At 56.0% G+C, this 12,998-nt stretch overlaps 2 protein-coding genes across 2 annotated transcripts; one reads left to right on the top strand and one right to left on the bottom strand.

The window, feature by feature from the left end:
- Positions 1–6,450: 6,450 nt before the first annotated feature.
- Positions 6,451–9,734, bottom strand: N657DRAFT_643127 (uncharacterized protein). Its single transcript, XM_062792479.1, has one exon. It carries the CDS (start codon positions 9,653–9,655, stop codon positions 6,701–6,703), a length of 2,955 nt encoding a protein of 984 aa, XP_062650104.1. The 5' UTR covers positions 9,656–9,734; the 3' UTR covers positions 6,451–6,700.
- A 162-nt stretch (positions 9,735–9,896) lies between these two features.
- Positions 9,897–12,952, top strand: N657DRAFT_688891 (CT20-domain-containing protein; the record flags this gene model as incomplete). Its single annotated transcript, XM_062796962.1, has 5 exons — positions 9,897–10,271; positions 10,328–10,930; positions 11,501–11,607; positions 11,666–12,755; positions 12,825–12,952. Exons 1-5 carry the CDS (start codon positions 10,061–10,063, stop codon positions 12,950–12,952), a joined length of 2,139 nt encoding a protein of 712 aa, XP_062650105.1. The 5' UTR covers positions 9,897–10,060.
- Positions 12,953–12,998: the final 46 nt, after the last annotated feature.

Below are 12,998 nucleotides of genomic sequence, written 5' to 3' on the forward strand. Positions count from 1 at the left end.
CTTCATGCACGCGACCACAGTATGTGTGGTAATATGTACTGGTACGGCGTCAATGATTGACGTCGTGCTCGTCAGTCTGATGCAAAGGGTCGGGAGCAAGGATCTCCCCACGAATGGGTGAATGGCGACTCGAGCATGAGCGCGCTTGATGAAATCTTTCATCGCTGAGCATTTTTGTTTCCTGATCCGTCGGCGAGACTCGGCATTTGTCTCAACTCGTAACTCTCACGGCGCGTCTACAAACTGAGACCTTCAATGCGATGGTCTCCGACGCAGTACGGAGTTTGCCGGCGTAAAGACACCAAGCGCACGCTTAGGACGACTAGCATTGATTAAGACTCGTTAGCGTGAGAGGGGCTTTGGAGTTTCGCTCTGCTTCGAATCTGCTACTCCTTGTCCGAGCCATCGATTCCCTGATCGTGGAATGAGCGTTGTGGAAGACGCCGGAATTGCGGTGAGAGGGTTACTTCGCGCCTTGTAGCCCGGGTGAGTCGGTTATCTGAGAAGGGCCATCGGATGCTGGAGCTTGCATTCCTGAATCTTGCATCCATATCCGTCCGTACCTTGCTACGGAGTACAGGACCTCTCATCAGGTGCACACATGGTGCCTGACCTTCCCCCTTCCTATCCGTCATCGAGGTAACTTGCGGCATGTAAGCCATGTACCAAGATGAATCCTTAGCGTTCAAGCGAAAACTACCATGCCCCCTTGTGCTGCCACGCATGTGGCATCGAGGTCTCCGCCGTTCCACATGTCCTCCACCGGGGCGTTTCTCCGTTATCAAACTCAAGTTCACAGACAGTGGGACCTCCGGGCCGCGGGTGGTTGTTCCCAGAACGCTCCATCCGCCCGGAAGCGCACTCAAGAAGCGGGATCGTCCACGCGCGTACATTCCTTTCCGCCTCAAACAACATCCGACGACCATGACAGACTCGGCGTAATGATGCGCATTGCCCACGAGTCAAAACGTCGAGCAAGTGGGGCCGAGACACGAATCCATGCCCCAGCTCCCTGTCTGCCTCGGCCTGATCTGGGTGGAAGAACAAAGTTCGGAGTACTCCGAACGGTACCCAAGAGCATGGGGATCTGACGAGAAAATGAAAGATCTTGTATAGGCTCGCACTGTAGGTACGCTTGTATTGTGAATGAAAATACGGATACCGTCCCATCATCCTGCATATGACGACAGCTCGGCGACCCCCAACCTGGAAGGGCTTGCGGAAACGGGAAAAGGGCTCTGTGTGTCGCAGAAGCGAGCCCTGTTGGTGATGTAACACCCGCCCGACGCGCAGCTTGTGATTTGGCTATTTCGGCCAGTTCGCCGCAGGCCCGGCACCTTGCGGCGATATCGGATGTCCCTTCGACACCGGGGCATTGGTCTTTTCTGTGCACACGAGCTTTCCCCAGGAATCATTGAGGGATGTTGTCGATTAGGCACGACAGCATCAGGCCTGAAAATTTTAAGAGTTCATCGATATGTCGCGCTGGGCGTCAGCCGCGCGCGTGGTAGGGGGGAACGGGCAACCGCGTCTTCGCATGGCGTCGGTAGAAAGTGGCCCCTTCAAGGGTCGAAGTGGAGAGGGTGGGCGATCCAAGAAGTGAGGCTCTGGGAGGGTCCTATCGCGAACCCACTCCTGCGGGTTCTGTGCGACATAAAAATTGGAGTTATGAGTTATGAGGGGCATTTTCTAGAAGCCGACGAGCTCCACTAAACGAAGCTTTTCAAATATCAACATTCTGGCCCCGGCCACGAGGACTCATCATCAACAACTCTGGAAGTCGCCCGCGGTCGAAGCCGAGCGTCGAGGGCATCGCCAAGGATGCATCGGGCCTTCTCCGGCTGCGCGAATGTTCCCAAACCGCGAGGACGGCGACGGTACCTGCCACGTCGCCCGCAACGAGTCAAGGCCGGGGCTTCGAACAACGGCATGCAGGTCACCTGCCAAATCGAACAGCGACGAACTCACCTTTTCGACTTCTGGCTCGGAGGCATGTCGGCAGAAGGGCCTGCAATCACGGGGCCTCCCGGTCCTTCCAAACGCACCTTACCTAGCCGTAGGTACCTAGGTAGCCTGGGTTTTATTAGGCTTCCCTTGTGTCTAGATCTTGCGCCCCGCCGAGCTCGCTGGCACCACGAACACCCCTATTTCGGCCTCGGTGGATCAGATTGCGAACTGCCATGGAGCCCAAAAAGACTTGTACGGAGCTAAATCTCCATCAATGTCCCTCGTGCGTTTCCTTGGTATTCCTGAAGTTATGGTTATTCTGCAGGCTGGCTCGGTATTAAAGCCGGGCAAATCCCGCAGCTCCACTCTCGTCGTGTGGCTTCCACACGAACAACCCACTTCCCGCCATTCGGTTCTTCTACGGCGAGAGCTTCAAAGTGGCGATCAGCGGGAACAGACAAGAATCAAAACAGCGTGCGCCAGACAGGCGCGATTTCCGCGCTGAAGTACAGTGTGCACGACCGTACAGGGATGGATGGATTGAATATGCACTTAAAGAACGGTACTGTGTATGTAAACCGTTCTTCTTTTTATATCTCTCTTCACGTCTCCCGGCAAATGACGGCGATTCTCCAGCACGGTGGGTCGCATCATCATGCAATCCGAACTTTGCCCGAACGCCAAGTTGCCGTCATCAAGCATGTAACAAGAACCCCCTGCCGTCTTTTCACAATGGTGGGTTGGTGGCAGCAGCAGTGCGCGTGAGTCCGGAAGAGCGGACCCATCCTCCAGGAGATCTGGGAAGCGAGCTGCCGTACCCCTTGGCATCATCAAGATACTCTGTGAAACGGTGGGTGCTCATCATTCCTGAAGATGGGGGTACACAATGCCACTCACAGTCTCGGCAAGACTTGACGGCAATTGTGGACCGATCACCGCCGAGGAATATCAGTTCCTGTTTCAATGCGTACCCTTCCGATGCACTGCTTCATACCATAACCGGAATAGAAACTTTTCTCGTTCCAGGTTGCGAATACAGCATATGTGGTCCCTTTTCCCGCTTTATACGGAAGCGCAGAGACTCAACCTCAAATTGGGGCGCAAATTCCTCTTGACCTACCAAGGGATCCTTCCGGCAAGCGAGGGAGCGAGGACAGGACTGGCGGCATGTCCAAGAAGGGCAAGCCGCCCCGGGCCAAAGCTACACAGTACGGTATCAGCCCGATCGCCGCTGGGATCTCGCTGTGCCGTTGAAACAGGCCAACCTCGGCCTGGCGGAGCCCGAAGAATGTCCCTTCATATTGGTAAGTTTCTGGAAGGCTCCGAAGCCCCGGAATGAATGACCCAGATGCCCCGATTATTGCAGTACGAGTAATACACAGGATGCGGACACAACAGTAAGGATCACCACAAGAACCTCCATTCATTCATTTACTCGGTAAGGTATGGATACTCCATCACATCTCACGTGCAGTATTCCCTTTGCTCGATCGCCTGATTCAAACGGACCCAATTGGCTGTCATGCAGTCTGACATGGCTGGATTTGCCCAGGTGTGCACCTCTCTGGTCGTCTGACTGGACAAATATTCGTATTCAGTAACTAAGTCACTGCTCTCTAAAGAAACAGGTGGCTGAGTTGACAGCAGAGAACAGGAGCTGATTGACCTACTCCTGTTGGAACATGGAACATCAATAGAGTGCCTTCTCGCCAGCTGTTTCGTCTCAATCTGTCCCAATTGCTATGACACTGGATCGAGTCATGATAGTCCAAGATGACGGCGCCACCTCCGGTAACTTTAAGACTACTCGGACTGAATTGCGTTAATGCATGGTTACGGTTAGAAACGCCACGGTTGTATTTCGGGCTAACGTTCAACCTCATTTTGATAAAGCCGGTCGAGCAGCATTCAGATATGCATATTCCATACTCATAAGAGTCCAATTCTTAATCATCCCTGATGAAGTGATGAAGCTGGAAACTTGTACCAGTCACAGTATCCGTAACCGCGACCCAGAGATTCGGCGACCCCCACGACGACCTAACATTCTTGTTCGTGCATTTTCCATCAAATGTAACTCTAGAGAAACACTGTGAAAACTGAGACATGTCTGCGTATGCGCACGGTAACTATGTAACGTTAGCTTTTCTACCATCCCGCGCCGAGATGAAGGACTGCCAACCCTTTGGATTCAACCGCGCCAATGTTGGGCAGCGGAAACATGCCTTATTGAGGTTCATCGAAAGCTATCTTCCATATCCTGCATGACGGTTGAACGCGGCACACCATACCAGTCACTACACAGTACGTTGATCAACAGCTTGAGCCGTCCGCTCAGCCATTACGTGTCTTCGCTGCACTTCACTCCAAGTTGTGCCGTAGCACTGTGGGCAACATCTCATCGGGCCGTTTCTCCGCTGGTCATTGCCAATCTCCAGGCCGGGCATGCAGGTTTGGACAGAAGGGAAAAAAGACGGCTGACGTCAAAAGAAAAAACACCACATTTGAGGGCACACAGACCCGGCCTTTTCGGTGTATAACCGGATACCCATGACCAGCTGGCACTGGTCACCAATCTCATTCGCGTTCGGCAACACTGTTGGTGAAGGAAAACATTCACCGCCTCGTACACAGCATCAGCTTGTGCTGATTATCATAGGTTAGCTTGATTCAAAGGTTTGCCAATAGCCCGGAAGCGCGGCAGTTGGGTTCTTGCGCAGGAGTTGCCCCCGTTCAGGGTAAGAAAACCCGACAAAACAGAACCACAGGTGAGCTGCTTCGCCATGGTACCCTTGTGATCAGAACACTTCCTCTTATGTCGCATGAGACTTGTAACCGCCGCGTGTTTACGCCCCCAGCAAATGCTTCATGTTTCGGCCTTGTCTAGGCTCAGGGGGGCGGACGCCCCCCCTGGATTTGTCGACTTGACCGACTTTGTCAGAAACTCGGTCAGAAAGGGAAGAAAGAATAAGAGGGAACATCAGATATAATGGGAGATACGTGGTGAGATGGTGGCATGTTCATTGACGCAACTGGGAGTTTTGCTGAGTGAGCTTGACAACCTTGGTCGCCTCCTGCTGTCTGGAATTGCCGTCTCGCAGCTTTGGTTGCTTCTTGGAGGGAGGCCGTGACTCTTGCTTACTCTGCGCAAAGTTGAGAACTTGGCTCGTTGATGAGATCAAAATGGCCTGTTTGCCTCTGCAGCGTGGCAAGAACGAAAGGAGATGATTGCTGTGACTTGCCAGCATCGCAGGGTAGAGGTTGGGGTTTTGGAAAGCTAGGAGTTGGGGAGACAGACGGTGGTCAGCACGCTTGTTCCCGTCCCTCGCCCACCGTGATCGGACAGCTCTGTCCTTGGCCTCAATCATCCCTCAATTTCGTGTTCTTTACCATGGCCTAATGTGGTTCGATCCTGACTGATTCCGGTTGCTCAATGACCAATAAGTGAGAGACGAGTTAGCCCTTGAGCTGGCGAGACCAAGAAAGATGAAGAATGAGAGCTCAAGTCTGAGATACCCAGCTTAAACAAGCGATTCATGTTGCTTGCGTTCATGTGTGGCCTTGATGGTGTCGACTCAGCAACGGGTTCGTGAACACGAAGCTGAATCTGAAACCGCACCTCGGGGGTTATAGGGGTGGGATGGCATGGCCTGGTCAACTTCAATTGGAACTTCGACAATACGTAGCCTTTGTGTGCTGTAATTGTTGGTCAATTTCCAAACCGTCCATCCGTCCAAGCGGCTTGTTCTCCGAGTCTGAGCTCTAAGCCGAAGGGACATGTCCACGGTGCAAGCCACGGAAGTCATGTTCAGAGTGACCTCGAGCCAACAACCAAATGACCCCCTGGACAGAGTAGTTGAGAAAGAGACACGTTGCCTCAAGTGCACGCTACTTTAGTTTGGGAGCAGTGACAGATAAGATAGTCAACAAGCTCGCCATCCAGCTCGGGGAGAAGGTGCATGGGTACGAAATTCCTAGGTTCACGGACTTGCTTTCGCGGGTGGCGGTTGGGGCGGCGAGTCCAACTGGTGTCTCCTTCTCAGGAGGGCGCCTGTCCAGTGGGGCTGTGAGATTTAAGAGCCCCCTTAAATTGGGCTATCGACCTGCTGGAGGTACGTCAGTGTCTTCGCGGTCAAGAATTGGGTTGGAAGTGGGCATTCGCAGGAGGAAACACGGCGCGTTGCAGGCGAACAGAGTACACAACACCTCACCACTGCCATATCTTCAGAAACGCCTCGCCGGTAGTCAACCAAAAGCAGCCGCAGCCCAATACAGCTGGCATCACACAGCAGATCCAGAACTCAATGTCCCCGAGAGCTCGAGGAATCTTTTACATTGCATTTTCGGCTGTGAAATAACTATATATAACGTTAAGTTAAGTTACTCAGACAAATTATTCGGATACTATGGACCAGTTCAAAACGCGCTACGAATCGAAGGACTTGTATTCTAACACGTTGTCATGGGTCTGAAGGCAAGAGATTAGGACGCATGACAGTCCATGCCGCCGATGGGTCCAAACTACCATTATACCTGGGTTGTTTCGTTTCTAGCATGTCTCATACAAACAGATATGTAGCAAAGCATCGGCGAGCAGACATGGATGAGACCGATGCCCATCACCAAGGCCATTGCGTCTATCACAACGAGTATCACATCACACAAGTCTCGAGCATCGAGAAACGGACGCCGGGGTATACAAACGGCTCTAACCAGACCAACTGGTACCACCCCGGCCTCAACCGGAATATGCCTAGCGATCACCTCTGGCATAGAAACCGCCCAAATCCAACCTCACCAACAGCTGCTCCAACCCCGTCGCCTCCGCCCTCCCCAGCCCACCAGAAGCAGCCATCTTCTCGCTGAGCCCCCTACACACGGTAACAAACACCTGCACCTTCCTCTTAAACAGCCGATACAACTCCTCCGCACTCTTCTTCTCCTCCTCGCCCGACGCACTCACGCCGTTACCGCCCTTATTCCCAGCAGCGGTTCTCAACCCCTTGGCAAACACCAACACAACCCCAAACACCTCCTCCAACAGTCCCATAACCGGCGCCTGCCGCCTCCGCAGCAGCAGCCCCCCCAGGATCTCGTCGAGCACCCGCTCCTGCCTGTCGCGGAGCACGCCCGGACTGCAGGCCTGTTCCTTTCTCCTTGTTCTTCCCCGGGACTCTAAATCATCGGTGGTGGTGGTGGTGGTGATAGATTCAGCCTGCACGCCATCGAGCCAGGCCTCAAACGCCCTCCACGGCGCGGTGATGGTGACGTCAAAAAAGTGCGACGCTACTTGGCGGATGAAATGCCGTGCTTCGATGCGCAGGCGGAGGGAGGCGTTGCTTTCGGAATCAGGTGATGATAATGATGATGTGATGGTGGTGGAGGAGGAGGAGGCGGCGGAGTCAAACAGCTCGTTTGCGACGTACAGCATGCGCAAGACGCGCAGCAACAGTCTAAACACGCGGTCGTATCTGACCAGCACGGCGGGGGACATGATGGGCCGGAGGGCGACAGGGGGTTTGTAGGATAACCTCAGGAAGTCGAGGGCCTCGAGGGAGTCCGGGTCCATGCAGCGGTCGATTTCCTCGGGGGAGAGGTCGCGGACTGCGAAGCTGAGGTCACCTGGTAGGTTGGTGGTGCCGAGATGCGGTGTGGAGGTGGATGTTTTCGGGAGGGGGGTTTCGTAACATTCCGATAGGATGCCCATGAGGGCCAGTCGCAACTCGGAGCTGGCTGGCGGCCAGGTTCGACGGCCGCCTAGGCGGAGGCCGATCGTGGCCCCGCCGAGAGCTACGCCGGCGCGGCGTTCCGCAGTGGAGAGGTTTGGGTCGAAGAGGGCGTGGGTGAGGCGGCTGCAGAGCAGGCCGTTTCCGAGGAGAAAGTATTGCCTCAGAAGGTCGATGTGGGCGCGGAGGTGGTGGGCGCTGAAGAGCAGCTTCATGCATTCTTGATTGATCAGGCTGGACTGGGCCTGGATGACTGGACCAAAAGACAGCAAGGGCAGCAAAGTCCAGTGAGGGGTGAGGTTGCAGGATTCGATGGGTGTGTCTGCTTCGCGGTAAAGCTGGTCGTGGAGAAGCGTTGTAAGTCCGTCCTGTGGCCCATGGATTTCCAGAGGTCGGTCGAGCTGGCGGATAGAAGCAAGAATGTCTGCTTCCACTTGTGCAGCATCCTTTCCGAAGTAATCCAACTCGATAGCTTCGAACTTCCGCTTGTTAGCACCGAGAGATGCGCGCTCTCTTTGCGATTCCGGAAGACGCCCCTGGATGGCTCGGGATACTGCGTCCCGGTACTGGTTCACTCTCGCCTCGAGCTTCGATATGGCGTCCCAGTCAAACTGCCACTCGAGCCTCGGCGGCATCGCCAACGAGAGCACGTCTGGCCTAGAAAGCGGGTGCTCCGGGTGGTGTTCGCGAAGGAATCGGACGTTGCGGCCAGTCTCAAACATGGTCTGGGCCAAGTCTTCGGAAACAAAGGCCGGCAACTTAGAGTCATTCAAGAAGTAGTCGGCTTCCTCCAGCTCGAAGCCTTGATCATCGATCCACATCTTGTCTGCAATCTTGACAAAGCCTTTCCCGGACGCTGTTTTGGTCGCGGCGGTGCCCCCTTCGGCCTTTAGACCGACCCATTCCTCGACGAATTCGGTCCACGGTATGGACAAGATGCGCAACACTTCACGTGTAGCCTCTTTCAGGAGCTGACTCCTGTACTCGGAGGCTTGGGCCTCCTCGAAGAGACAGGACAAGAGCGCCTCGTCCGATTCCTGCCGGGCCAGCTTCTCGAGGAGGCCTTTGAAGTAGGCTAAAACTGCATGTGCCGGCTTGACGACAGACTGCAGCTGAAGAATTGACCTTGCCTGGCGGCCATGATCGCTGAGCTCGGATCCGATGGCTGTCACAAGACGGTCGACTACCCCCGCGAGAGCGACCCTGGTTGGAGTAGAGGCGGCAGAATATGTGGCTTCCGCAAAAGCCTGGAGATGCCTAGCAGCATTTCCGCACTCGATACAGAAGCTGTCGACAGCCTTGATTGTGTCCAGCGAGATGCCCGAGGTGCTCAAATGAGGGGTCGTCTTGACAAACGAGTTCTTTCCGACATCCCAGCCAAAGAGGACAGAGCTCCGTCCCAAGGCGACGTTCAGCAAGGACGTGCAGTAGATGGTGGCGTCCAACACCTCAAGGGATTCATCCGTGGGACTTTGACCGGTCGCCAACAGGGCATCGAAGGCAGCAGGGCCGGCTTCGGATATGAAGAGGTGCGAGCCCTGGGCGTCCTCGGGGTGATCGAAACTCTCCCAGGTTTTGAGCTGCGAGGCCGTGGCGGAATCGCCAGTGGAGAAGAGCCAGAAGTCCTCGTCGTCGTCATCCGAGGGCGAAGGCTCGGATTCGGGTTGAGGGTGCTCAATACTCGGAATACTCGGCGCGTGCAGCTTGACATGTCGATCAGCCAGCTCCAGCAGGAGAGCGGGCGTCTTGAAGAAGATGTTGCTTTCATGGTGAGGCCGGCTAAGCGGCTCGACTGTTCCAATGTCTATGATGCCGTCCGATGCGAGCTGACGTGGCGTGTCTGTGATGTGAACATTGAGAGCGAAGAAAGGGTTTTGCGTTGCGCAGTTCTCGCTGGCGTTGAGTTTCTGGCCGAGCCATGTCGATGGCTCACAGAAATTGGGAATGGAGAAAAGGTCCGGGGGATCCTCCTCGCCAGCCATAGTCACTGATGATGCAGCCTGAAATGGCTCTGATCTATGGGCGCTCCCATCTTCGATCATGTACTTGTACCAGTCGCTTGTAGGTGAAGCGAATGGACAACGATTGGTTAGAACGCGTTTGGAAGTCGCGCAAACGGACGGCTTTTACCCTAACCCTGATTAGTTAACATGCCTGCCGGGAACTTTGAACTACCAAGGTGCCCGCCCAAGCTTCCAGCTTCACGAGCTAGAACCTTTCGCAGGGAGCTGATTTCAAGGTCGCTCCTTTACATGTCTTATTCCGCCCGTCATTCTCCAGGCCCCCTACCATTTCTTACGACAACTTTCAAAACGGGGTTCACGGGATAAAACCCAGGTTTTTGACAAGATTTTGGATGGACTTGGGCCATTATTAGCTTTCTCAACATGCCACCCAAGAAAAAGGGTGGGCGCGCGAGCACCCAGGCGGGAGCGACGCCGTCTTCGTCCCGCGACGACGATGCCATGGACGTTGATACACCCACGCAGACGCCGACAGCCCCTGCGCCGCCCCAGCCACCAAAGATAGTCGCTGATCCGTGGACAGACGATCAAATCGCATCGCTGTTCAAGGGCGTCATCAGGTGGAAGCCTGCGGGTAGGCACCTTGCTCTCGGAGCCTTCCTTCCCCGGTTGACCCTTTCTCCCATCCAGGCATGCACAAGCACTTCAGGATACTAGCGATTAGCGAGCACCTGCGCAACCACGGCTTTGACCCCGACACGTTGCCGCACACGCGGGTGCCGGGCATTTGGGCGAAGCTGGGCGAGTTTTACAACCTCGAGGCTGTCGACGAGCGGGAAAATAACATGGATCCTCCGGATGAGGAGGGCCAGCCGAGGCGGTACCACGACTTTAGCCTGCCCTGGGACGAATACGGCGACATCATCCTGCAGAGGGCGCGCGCCGACCCGAGCGAGGCGCCGACCAGCCCTGCTCAATGGGACCCGAACGGCCCGACCGGCGAGTCCAAGAAGCGGAAGCGAGGCGCTGTTGAGTCGAACTCGCGCACCCGCAGCAGTACTGTCGAAGACACCGAGAATGAGACACCGGCGGCGAGCCCGACGAGGAAGTCGGGCAGGGGAGCGAGGACAGCAAAGCGCACTTCTAGTAGAGCGCGCAAGGTCAAGGAGGAGTCGTCGTCTGAGGAGGAGAGCGCTGAGGAGGAGCACGAGGAGGAGGAAGAGGAGGAGGAGGAGGAGGAGGAAGAGGAAGAGGGGACCGGGACCCCCGCGTCTGCCAAGGGCGGGAGAGGAGGTGCGAGAGGCCGTGGGTCCGCCCGAGGGAGGGGACGAGGGAGAGGCCGAGGCCGCGGACGATGAAGCCAGAGAGGCAGCTCCATCCATCATCATGAATGCTGGCGCTGCTTTGCAGCCGCCGGCCTGTACTTACAAGCTGGCATGGCGTCCTCGGGTTGGCTTACGATAAGGATACCCAAATCACCTGGAAACTAGCATAGAGACGAATCAAGGGCGTGTCCCTTGTTTCTCGTTCCTCACATGCCCTCGTTCACGATGTGTTGTCGGTCTGAGCCGCAATGTTGTTGCTGCTTCTATCCATGCCCCGCCACAAGTGACCCCGCAATCGCGCTGATATCAATGACACGCGCGTCTTAGAGAATGGGTCAATCTTTCCCCTGACACCGCGTTGTTGACATATCTGTGAAACCACAACACCCACCATGTCCCGCCCTGGTCCCTCAGCGTCGAGGGCTCTTACGCTCACCGAGGAACTCGAGAAACTCGAGCAATCTATTACACTTACTCTGCAAGGTTAGGGCGAGCACTTGCGTGGTCCTATTCGCCCTCGACTACTGACCACTCGCAGAGATCGACCACAACTTCAGTAAGGCGCATCGGATTGTCACGACGAATATCCTGCCCCTCGTTGAGCAGTATGGCGAGCATTCGCGCTCGGTATGGGGGGCGACCAAGGTTCGGCTCTCCTGTTTTAGCTGGATACCACCACACCGGACTAACCTCACCTCTTCAGTTCTGGAAGCAGTTTTTCGAGGCTTCTGCCAATGTTTCGTTATCGGGATACGAAGAACTGGCTGGGAGCGAGGAAAATACCGTCATAACCGCCGAAGAGGGTACAGTCCACAACGAGACGACAGCCGATTACACCCCACGACCACGAAGCGCCGGCGACCACGATGCCACCCTCACCACAGACCTGTCGTCATCCATGTATCACGAGCACGAAACCCACCAAGATTCGTCCGCTCTCAATGACGACGACGGCGATCTCACAGGCAGCACACCCCGCCCGCCCGCAACGAAGACGCTCTCCCTCCGCCCGCAATTCGCCGACCTCTCCTCGCCATACGAAGCCCTCAAGCGCGAGTACGACGCCGAGCACGGCGCCTGCAGCGGCACATCGGACACAGCCGCAGCAGCAGCAGCAGCCGAAGAGGAAGAGGAGGATACGGAGCTCCTTTTCCAGCAACACACTGCCCGCCTGCCCGACATGTCCATGACGCCACGAGGATCACTCAACCACGCCAGCGGCCCGGGGCACCGCCGCGACGACGATGGCGGCAGGAGGGACCTGGACTTTTCCAAGGACAACAACAAAAACGAAGACCCGCTCCTCCACCGCATGCTCAACAGGAACTATCGCATCGCGGCGACCCCGCACAAGACCGCCGCCACCGCGGCGAGCTTTTCGCCCGTCAAGTGGAAGGTGGACAAGCTCACCACGACCCCCGCCGGCGGGAAGGGCAAGGAAAAGCAGCGGCCGATTTGGGAGGACTCGCCGACGTCGAGCCCGGAGATGGCGGTTCCTCAGCTGCGGAGTGCGGCGTTCATGTCGCCTGCCAAGGCGGTCTATAAGGGGAAGCTGACGGCGGCGGTGGCTGCTGCTCGGGGGGCGCCGAGGACTCCCGGTGTGAGCGTGCAGACGCCGGTGACGGGGCGCAAGACGAGGGATGTTTTTGCTGGCGATGGCAAGCAGGGGACGGTGTCGAGGAAATACGACGATGAGATCGCGTGGGAGAGCGACAGCGAAGACTTTGGCGGGATGAGCCCGCCTAAGACGATCCAGTTTGCGTTGCCGCCGTCTAAGCTGCTGCAGACGCCAGGTACGTCCCTCGCCAGTTCTTCTGCGTTTGGGTCGGGCGAGAGAGTTGCTGACTGAGATGGACCACTAGCCCGCGAGGCAAGCAAGCGGATTGTGGACGACATCCTGCTCACGCCGGGCGAGGATCTGGAGGATCCATCCGAGTACTCTCCGACTGTCGTTAAGATGAACCAGGATATTTTGGACGACACATTTTGAGGGCGGCAGATGTGAGGATGTAAACGGTTTAGAGTATGAATTAACC

This window comes from Parathielavia appendiculata (genome assembly GCF_033297405.1).
Source record: "Parathielavia appendiculata strain CBS 731.68 unplaced genomic scaffold N657scaffold_3, whole genome shotgun sequence".
Lineage (NCBI taxonomy): Eukaryota > Fungi > Ascomycota > Sordariomycetes > Sordariales > Chaetomiaceae > Parathielavia > Parathielavia appendiculata.